We start from the raw sequence: 19,993 nt of genomic DNA, 5'->3' as shown, positions 1-19,993 counted from the left end.
TGGACCGCGAGTGCAGGCAAACCAGCGCTGCGGCAGGACCGGAAGTGGCCCTGCCGCGCACACCTTCCTCTGCAGGGCTGGGGTCCAGCGGGTCGCCTGCCTCGCTGGCTTCTTGCCGAGCACCCCGTATCCCCTATCCCGAGCGTCCTGTCCGCCTGCGGGGGGCGGGGCCATTGGGTGACGCCTGGGCAGGGGCGGGGCCTGAGCAGGGGCGGGGCCGGTACCGTCACTCCTGCCTGACCGCCCAGCGTGGCGGATGCGCGTGGTCTGGGCCTGCCGCTGGCTCCGGACAGCGTACGCTCTGCTCGGGGACACGCCACGGCGCTCGGCTTCCCGGGGCGGCCCCCGCCGGCACAGGACGCAGAAGGACTGCAGAGCTGGGTAAGGCAGCTCCGAGACCCGGGCTGGGTTAGATCCAGAAAGTCTGTGCGAGGCCCAGTGCGGCGGCCTTGCCTTTCCTCTGCTTTTCGCTAAAAGCCGGGCCATGTAATCGAGAGGAGGCGTGTAGCTGTGTTACTAATGGGCAGAATCCCCTGAACGACGTGTTGCCCAGATGTGCAGGCCCTGCCTGAGTTCACCCCTGCTTACTCCTTTGGATTTTCATCCCCCTTTATTTTTTAGTTCAGTTTCATCTTTGATGCGGCTGTGGCTGGGCCTCAGCACAGATGTTTGGTTTTGAACTTTATGGAAAGGTTATGTTGCCAGTTGTGGTCTTGTCAGACTCCCGCTCTCCTGGAGTCTGGGTTCTCAGGTCCCCAAGTGTTTCCAGGACCGATTCTGCATGAATGCGGGGCACTCACGGGTCATCTTTGTGCCCTCAGCCAGTCTTGCCGTTTCCTGTCCCTTAGTATTTATAGAATGGTGTCTTTCTAGGCTGGCCAGTTGTCATTCATTTGCAGCCAGGAGCCCGGACAGTTTCCCAAGGCCATACAGCAGAAATGCCCTGTTTGCCTCAGAGGGCCCAGAGAGCCCAGGTAGGGGCAGGGAGAGAGGTCTAGCCTGTGCCGAGGCCGGCCTGCAGGACCCTTTGCTAGTGTGCGTCTCTTGGTAGCTGTACAGACAGATGCTTTCCAAAAAAAGTGCTGAATTGCAGTTGGGCAGGTGTGGGTAAGTAGGTTTGGAGCAACATCTCCCTTTGTTTTTTTTTTTTTTTTTGAGACAGAGTCTCAGTCCGTTGCTTGGGCTAGAGTGCTGTGGCGTCAGCCTAGCTCACAGCAATCTCAAACTGCTGGGCTCAAGCAATCCTTCTGCCTCAGCCTCCCGAGTAGCTGGGACTACAGGCGTGCGCCACCATGCCTGGCTAATTTTTTTCTATATATATTTTTAGTTATCCAGCTAATTTCTTTCTGTTTTTTTAGTAGAGATGGGGTCTCGCTGTTGCTCAGGCTGGTCTCAAACTCCTGAGCTCAAACGATCCACCTGCCTCGGCCTCCCAGAGCGCTAGGATTACAGGCAACATCTCCCTTTTAAAGCCACTTGCTTCTGATGGCCGTGCTTGGTACCTTGATCTTTGAAGGACGATAGAATGTTACCACCATGTGCAGGCACTCCACCACTCACCTGCGTCAGTGGGCTTGAGCGCAAACCCAGTCTTCAGAGCTGCTCGGCTGCTGTTTAACCTTGACCTCAACATCCTCATCTGTGAAATGGGGATGATTGTATGATTCTACCCAGGAGGCTTTGGTGAAGAACCTGGCAGTCAGGGTTTCTCAGTCAGTTCTAAGATGCATGTATTTTCACATTTTCTCACATCTGAAACCGGGATGCATCTTAAGTCAATTCTGTGAGAAATTAGCTGGGCATGGTGGGACCTGTAGTCCCAGCTGCTTGGGAGGCTGAGGCGGGAGGATCGCTCAAGGCCAGGAGTTCGAGACCAGCCTGAGCAACAGAGTGAGACCCCATCTCTACCAAAAAAAAAAAAATTATCTGGGTGTGGTGGTACGTGCCCGTAGTCCCAGCTACTGGGGAGGCTGAGGCAGGAGGATCACTTGAGCCCAGGTGTTCAAGGCTGCAGTGAGCTGTGATTGTACTACTGCACTCCTGCCTGGTGACAGAGCGGGACCCAATCTCTTTAAAAAAAAAAGAAAATCCACTGTTTTACTAGCACTCCTGTTAGCCTCACCCTACATATGCTGGAATCCGGCAGGGGGTTTATTGAAGTGAAGGCCCTAAAACCATAGATAGTAAAATAGGTGGGGCTGTTCTCATGGGACAGATGGAATCAGCAGAGGCCTTTGTCCCCCAGCTCTTCCCTTCCAGGCTTCCGGATTTGGGCATCTCTGTGTGTTTGTGATGCAAGGGGTACTGCCTGCAGTGTCTGCCTCAGGACAAGCCCTGTCCTGTGCTCCCCTCCCCCATCCCTCACCACCTAGACAATATCACACATTCAGACACCAGAGCCTCTTGATTCCACCCTAGGGTGTTCTTAAACCCATCACCTTCTGGCAGGTTATCAGCTCCTCCCACATCTGCCCCCTTCTGACCCTGCTGGGTCCCTCCTCTGCAGAGGCAGCCAGACCCCTTTCAGAAATGTCTCACGTGCCTCCCACCCTTCTCATCCTTTCAGAGGCTTCTGCTGCTCTTAGGAACTATCCAAGTGACCAGGCCCTTGGGAGTCTGCCTGGCCACGGGTTCAGCGTGGGTCTCCTGGCTCTGGCAAACCCGCTGTGTGGTCTGGGCAGGCTACTGCTGTCCTCTTCGGGAAGCATGTGCCTGCCGCCTCCACTCACCCACCATGGCCCTGATCCTCTCGCCAAAGCCCCTCTCACTGAGGCCGCTGCACTGCTGTCCCGTGTGCTGGACTCGCTCTTGTCTGAGCTCTGTTGACAGAGCTGAGCCTTAAGGGGCAGAGACCCCTGCCCACACCACTGCCAGCCGAGCCCCACCCCTCTTTCTCCTCTACCAGGCACGTCTCAGCATCTGGTTCAGCTTATGTCCTCCCTGTGGTTCCTTGGCCACCTGTGTGTCCTCAGGACGTAGCGCAGCACTGGCTCAGGGCAGACCCTTGGAAGACCTCTCAGGCCCAGATGGATGGACCATGAACGTTCATGTGGAGAGTTAGGACAGGCAGTGGCCACCATGCTGGGCCACGTCCCTCTGTCTCCAGAGCCGGGCTTGCATGGGAGGGTATGCCCAGGAGAGGAAAGTCCTATCTCCAGAAGATCCGGGGACAGATTGGGACAGAGGACCTCAGCAGGGAGCCACCTTGGGGCATGTTGTACTGGTGCCTAACAGGTGGTGCCTCCTCCCCATGAGGAGCCCTTCCCCAGAGACTCTGAGGCTCCGCGCCCCACTCCTCTGTGGGGCCACAATCACATGCCCTGCTTTCTGCCATGTCCTGCCTGTCTCACCTCTCGACTCCAAGTTCCCTCTCCAGCCAGGCCCTTTAGCAAATGAAACAGTCACACGGAGAGGTTCTGTGGGATACTGTCAAGACGTTACGCAGGATTCTAGGCCAGCTCTGAGAGGCCCCAACTGGGGAGAGGCCCTTGAGCCTCAGAGAGGAACATTTGCTACCCCTTTCCCACTCAGCCAAGCTCACCTGAGTTGGTGACGCAACAGCACACCTGGCCAGCTCAGGTAGTGAGGTGCAGTTAGGTAGTCAGGTGCCCAGGAACGGGGGTGTGAGGTCAGGCAGGTTTGAATCCTGGCTGGCAGCCCCAGCAGGGTGCCCACCTGCCTCTCACCTGGCTCTTTAGGCCTTGTTTTCCTCCCCTGTACAGTGGAGGCCACAGTGCCCACCAACCAGGAGCCACGAGGAGAGGCCACGTGGGCAAAGGCAGAACAGGCTCAGCCCAGGGCCTGGCCCACAGTGTCAGCACCCATGGGAGTGACGCGTTCTGGTTTTGTATTTCCTTAGGTGGGAAGAGGAAAAGAGCACAGAACGGGTGAAGTGGAGACAGCTGGAGCACAGAGGCCCGTACTTCACCCCCCAATATGAGCCCCTTCCGGACAGAGTTCGTTTCTTCTATGACGGTGAGGATGCCAACGAGCCAGCCAGCAGCCTGCCCCGGGTGGGGCTCCCGTGTTGGTACCGGACTCACTCCCTCAGACCCAGCTGCAGCCTTCCTCATGAATGTCAACGGTCGGTGCCCCAAGGAGATGCACCAACCTTCCCACAGGTGGTGTGCAGGGCCGCTTACCCGGGCTGGAGTTCAGAGGCTCCTGATCCACTGGCCGAGGCACAGAGGGCAGCAACAGTGTGGGGTGTGTGGGCCTGCCTGGCATCCCCCAGAAACCACGGTGTGTGCCAGGCTGCAGTGGGGAGGTGGTAAAGCTCATCCCTGAGCTCGCCTAGCTGGGCGGGCAGAGCCATTGCCTTCCTGCTGTGCCCTGGCAACTCTCCTGAGGCTGAGTTGGCTTTGTGTGTAGGTTTGTGAGCAGGACTAACCTCTGGGCAAGCCATCAGTCTCTGTGTTCCGAGTTTGTGCAGTATATACGCTGTATTCACATGCGCATATGCGTTAACAGTTACAGGAGGGCTGAGCCACCTTCAGAGTCAGGATCCCTGGGGGCCTCAGGATCGCACCCTCCCTCACCACCCTCAGGCCCACATCTTCTCTACCCCAATGCCTGGGAGCCTCTGCTTGGTTCTTGTGCTGCTCGTTGTAGCTGTTTGAGTCCATTTTCTGCATCTCTCTTAGAAGAGAGCCTTCTAGAAAAAGCAAATTTCTCCTACAGGGTCCAGCCAAGCCCTTAGCAGCCCATACTCGTGGCCTCATCACTCTGCCTGGGCTGGTTGATGGCTGGCGCCTTCTCAACCCTCTGCACCTCTTGTCTTTTGCTGAGGGCTTTTGGAGCACTCACCTCCCTGGTCCCTGCTGGGTCACACTCACACTTGCACTTACTGAACTCCCTTGATGTAAGTTTTGTTTAAAATCTATTTCTCTGAGCTACGGAGACTCTTGCTCGCTGTGCTTTCAGAGCCCAAGCACCAGTCAGTGTATGGGTTCCTGGCAGGAGGAATGGTGGCTGCAGGGGACTGGGCTGAGCGCTCCCTGCTACACCAAGCCATCCCAGCAGTGCCTGCCCAGGGTGCCCCACCAGGCCGCTGCTGGCCCAGAGGGTGGCCTGTGCCCTCCGTTGGGGGAGCTGAGGAGCTGAGCCCCTGGGCCCGTGCTAGGCCTCACATCCTCTGTCCTGAGGGGCTGATTTTGAGAAGGATTGCTGCTGTTCATCATGAATGCCTTTTTCCTTATTACTGAACTAATACACATTTATTTTTCTAACATTTTGTTATGAAACATTTTTAAACATACATTTGGGAAAGTTTCATGGTGAATGGCCTGGCCCCCACTGTGAGCATTCTGCCTGCTCGGCGCCTGCCCATCTCTTTAAATCGTGCTGATTTAGGATAAAACATAGGGGAGGCTGGTGCTGTAATCTTAGCACTCTGGGAGGCTGAGGTGGGAAAACTGCTCAAGCTTAGGTGTTTAAGACCAGCCTGACCAAGAGTGAGATCCCTGTCTCTACCAAAAAATAGAAAAAATTAGCCAGGCGTGGTGGCATGTGCCTGTAGTCCCTGCTACTCGGGAGGCTGAGGCAGGAGGATTGCTTGAGCCCAGGAGTTTGAGGTTGGAGTGAGCTGTGATGACGACACCACTGCACTCTAGCCAGGGTGACAAAGTGAGACTCTTGTCTCAGAAGGAAAGAATAAAACGTAGGGAATGATTGAGCAGAGAGTGGAAGATTTCTAAAAGGCTACACCTACAATCATTCATGGTTTTCTTCTTTGAAGCCTTTTATTTTGCTTCTGTAATTATGTGGAAATTTGTGTGTTTTAAAATTGCATGTGTTGTTGGACTTTCATATATTAGGTTATTAAGTATGAAATGTCTGATTTCCTTAAGTACCAAGTTTGACAGTTGATATCGCTGACATTTCACATTGACACTTGTTTTATTTTTATTGTGAAGGTACATCCTTTCAAATGCATGGTTTGGCTTGTGATTATGTTTTAATTTTTTTTTAGAATAATTTTGGTGAAACCATGGATAAGTCAAAAATTCATGTTTTTTTCGAGTATGAGTTCCGTTGTGGGACCAGTGCAGCACGGACAGCTGGAAATATCACGGAAGTGTTTGGGAAGGATGTGGCTAATGAATTCACAGTACATCAGTGGTTTGAGAAGTTCCTTTCTGGTGATTTTCATCCTGAGAATGAGCCATGCGGGTGACCTAAGACCAAGGTGGATAATGATGACCTGAAAGCTGTAGTGGAAACGAATGTATCTCAACCTATGCATGAATTAGCAGCAAGGTTCGAAGTTACTATTCCAATATTGGACCATTTAAAGTAAATCAGCAAAATAAAGAAGCTGGATAGATGGGTAATGCATGAATTAAACGAGTGTCAAAAGAGAAATCATCTTGAAGCTTGCCTTCTTTGCTGTCACGACATATAGGTGAACCATTTCTACAGTGCATTGTTATGTGTGATGAAAAATGGATTCTGTTTGACAATTGCAAGCGTTCAGCACAGTGGTTGGTTACAGATGAAGTGCCAAAACACTGTCCAAAACCAAATATTCATCAAAAAAAAGCTAATGGTATCTGTTTGGGAGTCCAGCGCTGGTATTACCCACTACAGCTTCATGAAACCTGGTCAGTCGATTACAGGAGATGTCTACTTGACCCAACTGGACGAAATGATGAGGATGCTTGCGATTAAGCAGCGGAGATTGGTAACAGAAACAGGCCAATCCTCTCAGAAGACAACGCTGGACCACATGTCACACAAACAACGCTGCTCAAACTACAGACGCTGGACTTGGAAACTCTCTGTCATCACCATAATCACCAGACCTTGCACCGACTGACTACCACTTCTTCCAGACTTTGGACCCCTTCTTGCAAGGAAAAATACTCAATTCTCAACAAGCTGTGGAAAACGCCTTTTGCAGTTTCATTGTCACTTGCTCTCCAGGCTTCTTCGTTGCTGGCATAAGCAAGCTACCCCTAAGATGGCAAAACTGTGTCAATGGTTTAGGTGCATACTTTGATTAATCGTACTGCTTCTTGTTTGAGATATAATAAACTACACTTTTGATTCAAAATCGGACGTTTCATGTTTAATGACCTAATATACATGTAGCAAAATTAAAGGAGGGAAAGTGTGAATGACTGTAGCTGTTGAAATCTTCTGCAGGGTTCTCAGGATCTACTCGAGATCCTCCTGGCCTTTACGTGTATGCACGTGCATTAATCATTTGTAATTTAGAATGTGCTCCTGAACTTAAAAGGCAGAAACCCAGCTCTTGCTCTTAGTGTCGTGTGCACTGGTGTGTAACTTACAGTAACGGGTCACGTCAGCTGGCTCCCTAAATCAGAGTGTCTTTTGGTGTCTGTAGGAAAGCCTGTGAAATTGAGCGTGGCAGCTGAGGAGGTTGCCACTTTTTATGCAAAAATGTTGGATCATGAATATACGACAAAGGAAGTTTTCCAAAATAACTTCTTCAGCGACTGGCGAAAGGTAAGTGCCATGGACCAGGCTGGCCAGGCCCCTGTAGGCCGCAGGGCCATTGGCTGCTGCCTCTGGGCAGCCTTTGCACACTCTCGGTGGCCATTGTGTGTTCTCAGCACAGCCTGGTGCTCTCTGTTGTGTTTTATATTTTTTTACAGATGGATCTTACTCTGTTGCCCAGGCTGGAATACAGTGGCTGTGCACAGGAACAACTATAGTGCACTATAGCCTTGAACTCCTGGCCTCAGGCGATCCTCCTGCCTCAGCCTCCAAGTAGCTGGGGCTGCGGGTGCCGCCACAGCGCCTGTCCTGGTGTTCTTTAGACATTTCCCTGCCCAGGCAGGCAGAGTGTGGAGCCAGCTTTGCCGTGACCTTGCTCCAGGTACCGCTAGAAGGCCTCTGGCTCTCAGAAGAGGGCAAGTGGAAGAGGCGACAGTGGCCTTTTCTGGCCCCCAGGAAGACAGACACTGGGTGGGAAGCTCTTTGAAGATAACGGTGCTATATTAAGGTTTTTTCCTTTTTTTTTTTTTTTTAAAGTTGAGTTACATGTGAGTCTGGACTAATCTTCGAGTATAGCTCAATTGAGTTTTAAGTGCATGCACCCCTGTGACTCCCCACACGCCTTCCCAGGGTTGCTCTCAGCATGATTCTTGTGAGCTTCAGCCTCAGGTTGCTGTTCCAGCAGCTTCTTCCTGGCTGTTGTGGGGTAGTATTTCTTTTGTTGTGTGACTACACAGTTTTTCCATTTTCCTATTCACGGGTATTTGATTGTTTCTACTTTTTGGCTTCCGTTATAAAGCTGCAGGGCACATTCCCACGTGGGTCAGGGTGTGGGCACGTGAGTTACCCCTCACAGGACTCAGAGGTGAGATTGCTGGGTCACAGGCTGCACATGGGTGCGGCTTACTAGAAACCGTACGTGCTACCGTCCATGTGCCGTGCCACACCAGGCTTCCCTCCTGGTGAGTGGGAAGTGATATCTCATTGTGGATATAGTTTGCATTTCCCTAATGACAAATGATGTTGAGCATCTTTTTGTGTACCTATTTGTTATTTGATATTTTCTTTTGTGAACTTTGTCCATTTGAAAAACTGAGTTGCTTGCATATTGCTTACTAATTTATAGGAGTTTTTAAAATATGTTCTGGATATAAGTTTTTTGCTTGATACATGTGCTAGGAATATTCTCTCAGACTCTGCTTGCCACTGCTTCCTCAGTGAGGTCTTTGAACCTCCCTGAGAAAATTTTAATTTATCAATTATTCATTTTGTCAGTTTATCACTCTTATTCTTTCTTTCTTCCTTTTTTTTTCTTTAAAGAGACGGTGTCTTGCTCGGTCACCCAGACTGCAGGCTGGAGTGCAGTGGTACATTCACAGCTCACTGTAACCTCGACCTCCTGGGCTCAAATGACCCTCCTGCCTCAGCCTCCCGAGTAGCTGGGACTGCAGATGTGTGCCACCACGCCCGGCTAAATTTTTAGAAGACCCAGTATTTTTTTCTTTTATGATGAGTACTTTTTCATCCTCTGTGAGTCCATTACCAGAAATGTGATTTGCAAAAAATTTCTATCTAGTCTGTGGTTTATATTTTTATTCTCTTTAACAATGTTGTTGGGCTGGGCCTGGTGGCTCACGCCTGTAATCCTAGCACTCTGGGAGGCCAAGGCAGGAGGATCGCTCGAGGTCAGGAGTTCAAGACCAGCCTGAGCAAGAATGAGACCCCATCTCTACTAAAAATAGAAAGAAATTAGCTGGACCAATAAAAATATATAGAAAAAATTAGCCGGGCATGGTGGCACATGCCTGTAGTCCCAGCTACTTTAGGAGGCTGAGGCAGAAGGATTGCTTGAGCCCAGGAGTTGGAGGTTGCTGTGAGCTAGGCTGACGCCATGGCAACAGAGCTCACTTCAACACCTGCCTACCTGGGCCCCTCTTGGCTGATCTCAGTGGGGGGCCTTAGCGCTCTGCCTGGAGCCTGTCCTCCTGCTGCAGATGTCATGTTGTCTCTGTGGATGGGCCCCCAGCTGGGGGTTCCCATGCTGTGTGATCGTGCTAGTGCTCTGCCCACTTGCAATCATGTGTCTCTCTGGTTTTGTGCAGGAAATGACAGTAGAAGAGAGAAAAGTCATCAAGCACCTAGACAAGTGTGACTTCACGGAGATGCACAGATACTTTGTGGACAAAGCTGCAGCCCGGAAAGCCCTGCCCAGGGAGGAAAAGCAGGTCAGCTGCCCTGAGCACTGGTGACCCTGAGCGGCTGGTATGCGAGTGGCCCCTGGGGGTGAGAGGCCAGCCTGGCCCAGGGGCTGAGAAAGGCCCCATAGCCTTAGAGAAGCTCTTCTCACGAGACTTCCCCTTGTCCAGTTCTTTAACGTGAGCGTCCCCTAGAAGGTGTGATCACAGCCCAGGGGATGCGGTGCCATCCAGTTCTTGGACACTGTCGAGTTAATGCAGTTAAAATGTAGTTCACTTTACCCAGAGCACATTGAAGATAAATGTACTGTTTGGATAATAGGGTGAATAATTCACTGGCAGTGATGATGGTGGACCCGGGACGGGGCTGTGGGCCGAGGGCAGCACTTGTGCCAGGGAAGCCAGTGTCACGCTGCTCTGAGCCTGACGGGCCTGCTATGCTGTGATCTCTCGTGTTGACCTCCAGGGACTCCTAGGGAAGGGTAGTGCCTTCTCAGTCACTGGTTACAGAGGGATTCAGGTTTACTCCAAAACCTGGCTTAGCTTTCCTCCTACCTATGAGGCTGCCACGCTCCCTCTGCCTGGTTTTACTGCTCACGTCTGAAACAGCTGACGCCTCTGCTCCCGCGGTGCACACCCACACTGCGTCCCCTCAGACCTCCGTGGACACAGAGGGCTCTGAGGAGCCCAGCTAAGTTAGCAAAGGCAGGAGCTAGTCCTGGGTTAGCTACAGGGGGTTGACCTTCGTGCTGTTCTCTTTGCTGCTAACATCCACATACTGTTCTGTTAACTCAGAAGCTAAAAGAAGAAGCAGAAAAACTTCGGCAAGAGTTTGGCTACTGTATTTTAGATGGTCACCGAGAAAAAATAGGCAATTTCAAGATAGAGCCACCTGGGTTGTTCCAGGGCCGTGGTGACCACCCCAAGATGGGGATGGTGAAGAGGAGAATCCTGCCGGAGGACGTGGTCATCAACTGCAGCAGGTGCGGCCACACAGGGTGTGCAGCTGCGGGCACGGGTCCCCGGCCACCTTGGCGAGGCTTTGTTCCTTCGCTGTTCCTGGGAAAGTGAATCGTGTTGAAAAACACGGGGCTGGCAAATCCACGCACCATTCCTGCCTGAGCCAGGAGCACTGCCCAGCACAGGCGGGGCAAGGACGTTCCACACGGGGTGCCTGTGACCAGAAATCCTACTCACTTTTCCTGTGGTTGAGATTTTTCCTCACCAAGAAAATTTTCCTGCATGTTTTCAACGTATATTTTTTCATATTCCATGTTATCCAGATGGTCTAATGGCATGTCAGTGTTTTGAACATATTGGAAGAGTTCAGTTGTTTTGGTAGTGCCACGTTACTGACAGTCTATGTGACCAGAGTGTCGAGGAACAGCCCCGCCTGAGTGACCCCAGGCAGCAGGGTTGGTTCGGGCTGCAGCAGCCGAGGTCTGTCAGTCCGAGCTGCAGCATGGACACCTTGCCGGGGCGGCCACTCAGCTTCCTGGTCTGACCCTGGTCTTTGTGTGTGTGCAGAGGGTGGGCTGGGGGCTGCTGTGGTCCTGAGGCCAGTCTCCGTCAGGAGCCCCGCCAGTGCCGCGGGCCACTGTGTAGGATGGTGCCCCAGAGAGACTCCTTTTGCTCATGTTTCAGAGAACAAGGTCTTGAAGTTATGTTTGGGTCTCTGTTTTGCCACAGGGACTCAAAGATTCCTGAGCCACCAGCGGGTCACCAGTGGAAGGAGGTGCGCTCGGACAACACTGTCATGTGGCTGGCCTCGTGGAAAGAAAACATCCAGAGCTCCATCAAGTACATCACACTGAACCCAAGCTCGAAGCTGAAGGTGCGCATGAGGCTTTGAGGTATTCCTTTCCAGGAAGCCCCCCAGGATCAGGCGGGCAGGGGCTGGCCCGTGGGCTGCACTCAGTAACTGAAAGCAGGTGCCTGAGGGGCAGAGTGGCCAGGAGCTAGCCAGTGTGGACATCTCACTGTGTCCAGTGGCCATGCATCTTAAAAGAAAACCAGGACCGTCTGCATGTTTGCATTCCTTTCAGATTTCACTAAAGTTGGACGTGGCGCTCCCAGCCCCCGGCCCCACCAGTTCTGAGTGTAGATGTGTGAGGTAGGGGAGGGAGAGTCACAGCTTCTCCAAAATTATTAAGGGGAATACGAAGAGTTTCTTTACTATTTATTTTCTTTATTTAGGGGGAGAAAGATTGGCAAAAGTATGAAGTAGCTCGACGCTTGAAAGGGGTTGTAGATGAGATCCGTTCTCAGTATTGGGCAGACTGGAAATCACGAGAAATGAAGAGAAGACAATGTGCGGTGGCCCTTTACCTCATCGATAAGGTTCGGTGGTTTGCCCGGGTCTTTCCCGGCTGCTGTTCATCAAGGTTCCCTGGGTTGGGCGGGCGCGGCGTGGTGACGGCGGGCCTGTGTCTGGGGCGTGCGTGTGTGTGCATGCGTGTTTGTGCAGGGCGAGTGCACATGTGCACTGGTTTCCACCCTGACTAGCTGGCGCTGAGAGCAGGGAATGAGAAGGAGGAAGGGGAGGAGGCCGACACCGTGGGCTGCTGCTCCCTCCGCGTGGAACACATCCGACTGCACCCAGAGGCCGACGGCCAGGAGCACGTTGTGGAGTTCGACTTCCTGGGAAAGGACTCGATCCGCTACTGTAACAGAGTGCCCGTGGAGAAGCCTGTGAGTGCACGGTGGCTGCAGGCCTCACGCCTGGGGTCCACCAGCTCATCCTTGCTTGATATATGCAGCAGCTCTGGGTATTCTCTGGGGGCGTGGCGGAACTGCAGCTGGGGTCTGTGGCCTGTTTGCCAAGTCCCAGCTGCTGGAGGCAAGGCCTGCTGTGCTCTACTCGGCTAAGTGGGGTGATGGAGAGGCCTGCCCCTGCCCAAGGATGAGGAAGGGGCTGAACCAGACCCACCTTTGTAAGCTTTTGTCACCTACCTGGCACATGAGTCTCTCAGCTGCCCTCATGAGATGCTATAGCTGGGTGGTTTAAAACAGCAGACATTTATTGTCCCTCGGTTCTGGAGGCCAGAAGTCCGAGATGAAGGTGTCAGCAGAGCTTGTCCCTCTGAGACTCTGGGTAGGATCCTTCCTGGCCTCTGGCAACTTCCGGTGCTGGCCATGGATCCCAGGCGTCCTTGGCCTTGGCTGCATCGCTCCAGCCTCTCCTTCCATTGTCACGTGGCTGTCTCCTCCCTGGCCCTGTCGCTTCTCCTTTTCTGATAAGGACCACAGTCGTGTTGGATTTAGAGCCCACCCTACTCTATGGTGATTACATCTGCAAAGATCCGCTTTCCAAATGGGGTCACACTCCAGGTTCTGGGAAGAACATGAATTTGGGGAAACTGTTCAACCTGGTACACCTGGGAAGGGTCTCCTAGCCCTCTGGGGGCTCCCACTGTGTCCCTGACTCCCCTGCTGGAAAGGGTGGGGCAGGGGTCAAGCCCGTGGTGACCACCGTGACCAGAATGCTGTGTTCAGCAGCACTGGTGGACAGATGGATGCAGTCTGGAAGGGTTAGATTGGTTTCTGGTCTGCAGGTCAGTTTGAAGGCAAGAAAATCGGAATGTGGGGAGCATCCATGCCTTTCGGGATGGCCATGCTGCAGAGTGATCATATCCCCTGTCTGGGTGGGCACCAGATTGCAGCAACGCCGAGCAGACCACACGCCAGCCATCTGCACCTCACAGGCACAAATGTGGCCCAGCCGTGGGGTGGAGCCGTCCAAAATCGGAAATGGGAAATTTGGGGACAGGTATTGAGGGCAGCAGGGGAACAGAACTGCTGGTGCAGGACAGGTGGGGCTCTGAGAGGGGGTGTGGGCTGTCCTGAGGGATGAATTCATGGAGATACAAGGCTGAGGCCAACAAACAAAAGAAGAGGCCAGGAGCCTTGTGCTATAGTGTCACCCGGTGCAGGGTGGGCAGCAGATAGAGGCCTGCACGGGGCTCCAGTCTGTCCAGAGGATCAGGCACCATTTCAGTGGTGTTGGGAGGAATATTAGTAACAGCAGATGCATGTGATGTAAAGGAAAACGCAGGCTGTGAAACTGTTTTGTCAAGATGCCAACAGTGTAAAAACTAAACGTGTAAAGAAAGATAAGAACAAACCTGAGGTTGGGAGTTACGGGGTGGTGCCTCTGGCTGCAAAGCTGCTTCTTGGGAGGCGCCAGCACCTCGCTGTTCTATAGAATTGGGCTCATTGGTGGGTGGGGAATCAAGGTGAGGGCGAGGGGCCTCTCACCTTATGAGAGGTGGGTTTGTGGTGGAGGCCGCCTTAAACACGGGCCCTCAACTTGGGGACATCTGGTGGAGGGCTCGTGTTGGTGGGTTTGCAGAGTGGCAGGAGCCACACTTCGGCCATACCGGTGGTAGGTCGCTTAGCGGTGAGCGACTGCATGGGTGGCCAGGCGCGTGGGGCGCAGATGCCACTGGTGGCTCCCAGATGGGTGAACCTGGGGCTGCTTGGACCACCTTCCTCAAGGAAAACGGACTGCAGGTTTTCAAGCTGTGATTGTGCAAATGCCTCTGTGGCTCCTAATTTAATTCCTGTTTCCTGTGTCTTCAGAAGAGGCTTCTTTCCTCTTTTTGCTCTTATCTTATAAATCTTTTTCACAGGACTCTCTGGGGCTGAAATTATTCTCTCTGTTTCAGGTGTACAAGAACTTACAGCTGTTTATGGAAGACAAAGACCCTGGGGACAACCTCTTCGACAGACTGACTGTGAGCTGTTCACATTTCCCCAGCGCTTGGCGGTGGCAGGACCCAGGGAGAGAGCGTGAACGCCGAGTCTAGCTCGGTCCCGATCACAGCAAGCCCAGGGCTGCCTATGTCCTGACCCACCTGCTAAAATCCCCTTTCCTTCCTTCCTGCGGGAGGCTGGGAAGGGCGCCATGAAACCACATTTAGAGAGACCCGTTTCCTCCCACTGCGCTCAGACGGCCAGCCTGAACAGGCATCTTCAGGACCTGATGGACGGGCTGACCACCAAAGTCTTCCGAACCTACAACGCCTCCGTCACCCTGCAGGAGCAGCTGCAGCTACTGACACGTGGTGAGCCGGGTGGTGGGGAGCACGTCCCTGCACCCTAACTGGGCTCCTGGGCTGGAGCTACCTGTTGGAGGGCGCAGGACCCTGTTCTAGGGACCTTGTGGGTCGGGGGAGGGGGAGGGAGGTGCTGGCTTGTATCAGGGAGTGCAGCTGGCCTGGCTTGGGCAGGAAGGGGCTGGCGTGTGGGGGTGGCTGGTCCTCAGGTGTGCTCCCTGCAGGGTGGTCCCTCCTGCTCAGCTCTCTGCAGTCCCCCTAGCCCTGCAGTCAGGCCTTAGGCCCTGCCTCCCCCGGCCTTGCCTCCCCCAGCCCTCAGAGTCAGTTCAAGGGCCAGCTGGCCTCTGCACTTTGCAGCGGCTTCTGTCTCCTCCTGCTCGGCCACTCAGCTCCCTCCACCTCAGACCACTGGGCCTCTGGCCCCAGCTCCCCTCAGCTTTGGGGCCCTCTCCTTACGCCTCATGCCTTGGTGCAAAGGGTGCTTCTGAGCACAGCCCAGGGTCCGTCTCTCCCTGCGCCCATCCTGCTCTCCAAGACGGGCTTCCTCGAGGAGGTGCTAAGGCCTGGTGTTCCAGGAGCTCTGTTCGGAGTGGGGGCCCCCCAACGCAACCCAGCAGCCATGGATGTACAGACATCCAGGCATCAGTTCTGTGTGTGCTGTGGGTGTCAGAGGCCACTGGGCCTGTGTTGTCTTGGGGACATTATCAGGGATCTGGGGCCACGTCTGGGCAGGTTCTAGAGCACAGAGCGCTGTGGGGATGAGGAGGAGCTTGCTGGTTTCGGATTGGGAGTTCCCAGCAGAGGAATCAACCTGCAAGAGGCAGGAGACCCCAGGGAAGTGGGGCAAGGCCAGGCCCGGGAGAGAAAGTGAAGGAGTTCATAAACCTGGGTGGGGCGCCGCTGCCCTGTCCTGGGATCGGCAGGTGCGGGAGGGAGTGTGAAGATGAGTGGCCACTGGGACAGGTGATCTGGGGTGGGTGCTTAAGTTCCCTGAGCCTCAGTTTCCTGATTAGAAAATGGAAATGATGGTACCTTATGGGACGGTGTTACGTGAAACCAGGTACCAGCACACTGTGTCCTGGTCATGGGCCTCTGTGTTGTCACCATGGACTCATGACAGGGTAGGACCCCCAGACCGCTGCATACAGACAGCTCCTGAGGCAGCTTCCCCAGCAGGCCGGAGGGGTACCTTTGGGCTCCTGGGACCTTCCCCCGCCCCAAGGCATTGCTACTGTGGCTGAACCCAGCTGACCCCTGGCCTGTGGGCCACCTTGGATGGGGCACTTACCTCAGTCACCCTCCCAGCAAGATCCTTGTGCCAGTGGAAGGGGCTCCAACTTGGGACATGTTGAGAAAGGCAGGCTCAGAGTGGGTGCATGTGAGTGATGGCTGTCACTGTAGCTGCTGCTTCTAACAGACTGTCTTTGCTCAGCTGAAGACAGCGTAGCAGCCAAGATCTTGTCTTACAACCGCGCCAACCGAGCCGTGGCCGTTCTCTGCAACCATCAGCGAGCAACTCCCAAGGCCTTCGAGAAGTCGATGCAGAATCTCCAAACAAAGGTACACAGCTCGCAGGAGAGCCCCTCGCTGGTCTCTCATGGACCCTCCTTCTCCTGCTTCCCTTCCTCCCCCTCTTACTTCCCCCTTCCCTGGTACCCCCATGAGGCCAGAAGAGCCACCCATAGGTGGGCGTGAAGGGTTCATGTGGGGCAGAGGTGCTCCCTGGAGGCTGATGGCAGGTAAGTCAGGCTGCCCAGGGCCAGGTTCCAGGCAGGAGGTGGCTTCCCCCAAGGGAAGCCTTCAGTCTTCCTGGTGAGACACAGCCTGTGTGTTCTAGTCCAGGAAGGATGTCAGCAGAGCAGGGAGCCCTCGGGGGTGCTGGATCAGTTTCTGTGGCTGGAGCAGGTGGTACTTTTGGGGCCTAGAGGCCTCTTGGCCACACCCTATCAAGGCCAGCAGGCTGTGGACAGTGGCCCCAGAGCTGGACCTCGTGGGGACGGGAGCAGCCTTGCCTGGGCCCTTTTCCTTTGCAGATTAAGGTGAAGAAGGAGCAGGTGGCCGAGGCCAGGGTGGAGCTAAAGAGGGCGAAGGCCGACCATAAGACCCGAGGGGATGGCAAGTCCAGGAGGTGAGCATGGGGGCCACTCCTAGACATGCGTGTCTCCTGGGGGCCAACCTGTGTGAGCCTGGATGTGGTCGGCCTTGGACTTCAGCTTTCCTTTGGCCAATTTTGTTTATCTTTTCAATCGTTATATCACAATTTTTAAAAATACTATAGTACTTGTGGGACAATGTGAGACAGTATGGAGCCAGGTAAGGAGAAGCCCCCCTCCGATGTGGCCTGTCAGTGGTGGGTCAGCGTGGCGCAGGGCTTGCCAGCTGCTCTGACTCTTGTTTTTTGTTTTTAGCAGCTTGACATACAATTTTCAGAACCTGAAGTGTATCATTCAGTGTTTTTAAATCATATTTAGAGGTGTGCAACCATCACTACAATTTTAGAACATTTGCGTCACCCCAAAAAGAAACCCTGAACCCATCAGCAGTCACTCCCCACTGCGCTCACCCAGCCTCTGGCAACCACTGATCACTTCCTGTGTCTTTAGATTCGTCTGCTCTGGGCATTTCATAGAAATAGAGTCATACAGTGTGTGGCCTTTTGTGTCTGGCTTCTCTCACCTAGTATGATGTCCAGGTTCACTCACGTCTAGCATCTGTCAGAACTAACTTCCTTTTTATGGCCAAATATACTTCATTGTATGGATGGACCACACTGTGTCCATTCATCCCTCCATGGACATCTAGTTGGTTTCCACTTTTTGGCTACATTGAGTCATGCCATTGTCAACATCCAGGAGGGATGGCGGCAGGGGCAGGGGAGAGGTGCGGTCTCCTCAGGGGTTTGGCCTGCGCCCTCCCACTGAGGTGCGGGGACCGGAGGCCTTGTCTTCTTTTGCCAGTTTTCTGGAGAAGAAGAGGCGGGTTCTGGAGAAGCTACAGGACCAGCTGGCAAGGCTGAGCGCACAGGCCACAGACAAGGAGGAGAACAAACAGGTGGCCTTGGGCACGTCTAAGCTCAACTACCTGGACCCCCGGATCAGCATCGCCTGGTGTGTAGGCCTAGGGTCGTGGTTCCCACCTGTAGCCTTGAGAGGGGCCTGGATTTTCCAGGAGTTCCCAGTTGAGTCTCATGTGTCCCTTATGCCCTCCACAGTCAGCACAGGTCCTTTCTCTGACAGGACTGACTGACTGGTATGTCCCTGAGGCTGAGTCCTGTGGCATCAGTCCTCCCTCCCCGGAGCTTTGGGATGGGCAGGGTGAGGCTGGGGCAGGGCTGGCAGCCTGGGACAGAGCGACCATGGTGCTCACTCTCCCACCGGGAGCGGGAAGTGGCCAGGTCTGTGTTCTGAGTGCCCCACTCAGTGGACACATGGGCCGCAGCAGGTATAGTCTTTGACGCCTCCCTCGCACATGTAGTTCCTGGTCTCCAGGCTGCACTGAGGCCACTGCTCTCTTCTGAGCACCTTGATCTTCGAGGTGGGCGAGCCGCTGGCTTGCCTGGGCTGACACGTCCTCTCTGCAGGTGTAAGAGGTTCGGGGTGCCTGTGGAGAAGATCTACAACAAAACGCAGAGGGAGAAGTTCGCCTGGGCGCTCGACATGGCAGGTGAAGACTTTGAATTCTAATGGTTCTGTGTCTTCATGGAAACTTTATAGTTTTTTCACTATTAAAGCAATATTGGGAAATTTTATACAATGAAATGTTTTGCACAAGTATTTTCTTATGTCATCATAGAAAAAAGTCCCTGACACCTGCTGGCACCTTGATCTTGGACTTCCCAGCCTCCAGAACTGTGAGAAACATTAATAAATGTCTGCTATTTAAGCCACTCAGTCTATGGAATTTTGTTATAGCAGCCTGCTCTAAGACAGGTGCTGCTCCAACAGGTGCTAAAACCTAAGACACACTGCATTGACTTTGAGTCCAGTGATGGAGGCTGGAAAAATGGTGAGGAAACAGCTGAGCAGCCTGAGGGGTGGGGGACATGTTAGGTAGTAATGAAAAAAATGGGTGAAAAAAAAAAAGTACCTTCAATAACTTGGAAATTAGAAAATGGATCCGACCAAGGAGAGCTCCAGACATATAGAGTGTTGAAACTGTCAGTTGAATGCTTCTAACTGCATAAAGTCTGCAAGTGTGAAATAAGCCAAACGATGAATTGTCCAGTTTGCAAGCAGAATGTAGAGGAAATATATAGGAGTTGGAGCTTGTACTGGTTTGATAAGTAAAACCATTTAACATCTGTTTCTCTAGCCAGCATAAGATTCTTCAAGTAATAAATGGCCTCAGTGTGAAGACAGAATCAAGGTTGTGGCCATAACACTCTGTTAAAGCCCCAGAAAGGTTTAAGATAGTATCTAGTACAAACCCCCTCAGCTAGACAAAAGGGTTTCTAAGAAATATAAGGGATGTTGTCCCACAGCATCCTAACACACCTTACAAAATAGAGAAAATGATGATTTGAAAAAAAAATTTTAAGCATTTTTTTTGGTCTGATGGAGTAGACTATATTCTTCTACGGAGGAAATCCACAAGATTTTAAGGGAGTTATATCAGTTTGAATGAAAAGGGACTGAGAGTTCAAAATGAAAAGAGGCCTTTGGGTTCCCATATTTCTCCAGGCAGTAAGCAGGCTGAGAAAGCTACTCAGTTACAAATATGAACCATTTGGTGTCTCAGCATACAGAGAAAAGAGACCAGGGGCAGAGCCAAAATCTGAGGCAAGAAAAATGGCCAAGACTTCACTCCCAGGGAAAATGGGGCCCTAAAAAAGGCACAAATTCTGTCCCCTAAGTAAGGGGACTTGACAGCATATTATTCACTGAATTACAAAATTGCTATAGATTAGTGTCTGCTACATGTCTCCATCTCTATCTTTTCCAAATGTGAGAGTTCATCATGCTTAGCCTGGCCCTGGCCCTGTCTGAAAATTCTATGTTGGGGGAAGGGCAGATAATTTTCTTTTTGGTTTATAGGCCTTTGGCTCAAGAGGCATCTCATCTACATCCAGACCAGATGAAAACCATGAGACAATGGTATTTGAGCCTGAGACAGCAATTGGAAGGGACTTTTGAATGCCCTAAGAAGGGGGGCATATTTTGCAAGAGGAAGGAAAGTAAGTAAGATGGCTACAGAGTGGTCTGTGGTGAATTAAAAATGGTCACAAGCCAGAAGCTGGGCTTGGAGGTAAACGCCGGTAATCCCAGCTATTGGGAGGCTGAG

At 52.8% G+C, this 19,993-nt stretch overlaps 1 protein-coding gene across 2 annotated transcripts; it reads left to right on the top strand.

Annotated features, from left to right (window-relative positions):
* Positions 1-256: 256 nt before the first annotated feature.
* Positions 257-18,560, top strand: TOP1MT (topoisomerase (DNA) I, mitochondrial). 2 transcript variants are annotated; one of them, XM_012647976.1, is made up of 14 exons: positions 257-381; positions 3,860-3,975; positions 7,349-7,470; positions 9,564-9,686; positions 10,452-10,639; positions 11,346-11,490; positions 11,853-11,996; positions 12,162-12,347; positions 14,324-14,392; positions 14,608-14,722; positions 16,146-16,273; positions 16,747-16,841; positions 17,671-17,820; positions 18,294-18,560. In XM_012647976.1, the coding sequence occupies exons 1-14, from the start codon at positions 257-259 to the stop codon at positions 18,394-18,396; spliced, it is 1,809 nt and encodes a 602-aa protein (XP_012503430.1). In that variant the 3' UTR covers positions 18,397-18,560. The 2 variants fall into 2 exon arrangements, with proteins under 2 accessions (XP_012503430.1, XP_012503431.1); XM_012647977.1 differs by lacking the exons at positions 257-381; positions 7,349-7,470 and having other exon boundaries at positions 3,868-3,975.
* Positions 18,561-19,993: the final 1,433 nt, after the last annotated feature.

The sequence above is a fragment of the Propithecus coquereli genome, unplaced genomic scaffold (genome assembly GCF_000956105.1).
Source record: "Propithecus coquereli isolate 6110/MARCELLA unplaced genomic scaffold, Pcoq_1.0 Scaffold28, whole genome shotgun sequence".
Lineage (NCBI taxonomy): Eukaryota > Metazoa > Chordata > Mammalia > Primates > Indriidae > Propithecus > Propithecus coquereli.
The sequence above is the reverse complement of the archived record's forward strand: the minus strand, read 5'-3'. Positions and strand labels throughout refer to the sequence as shown.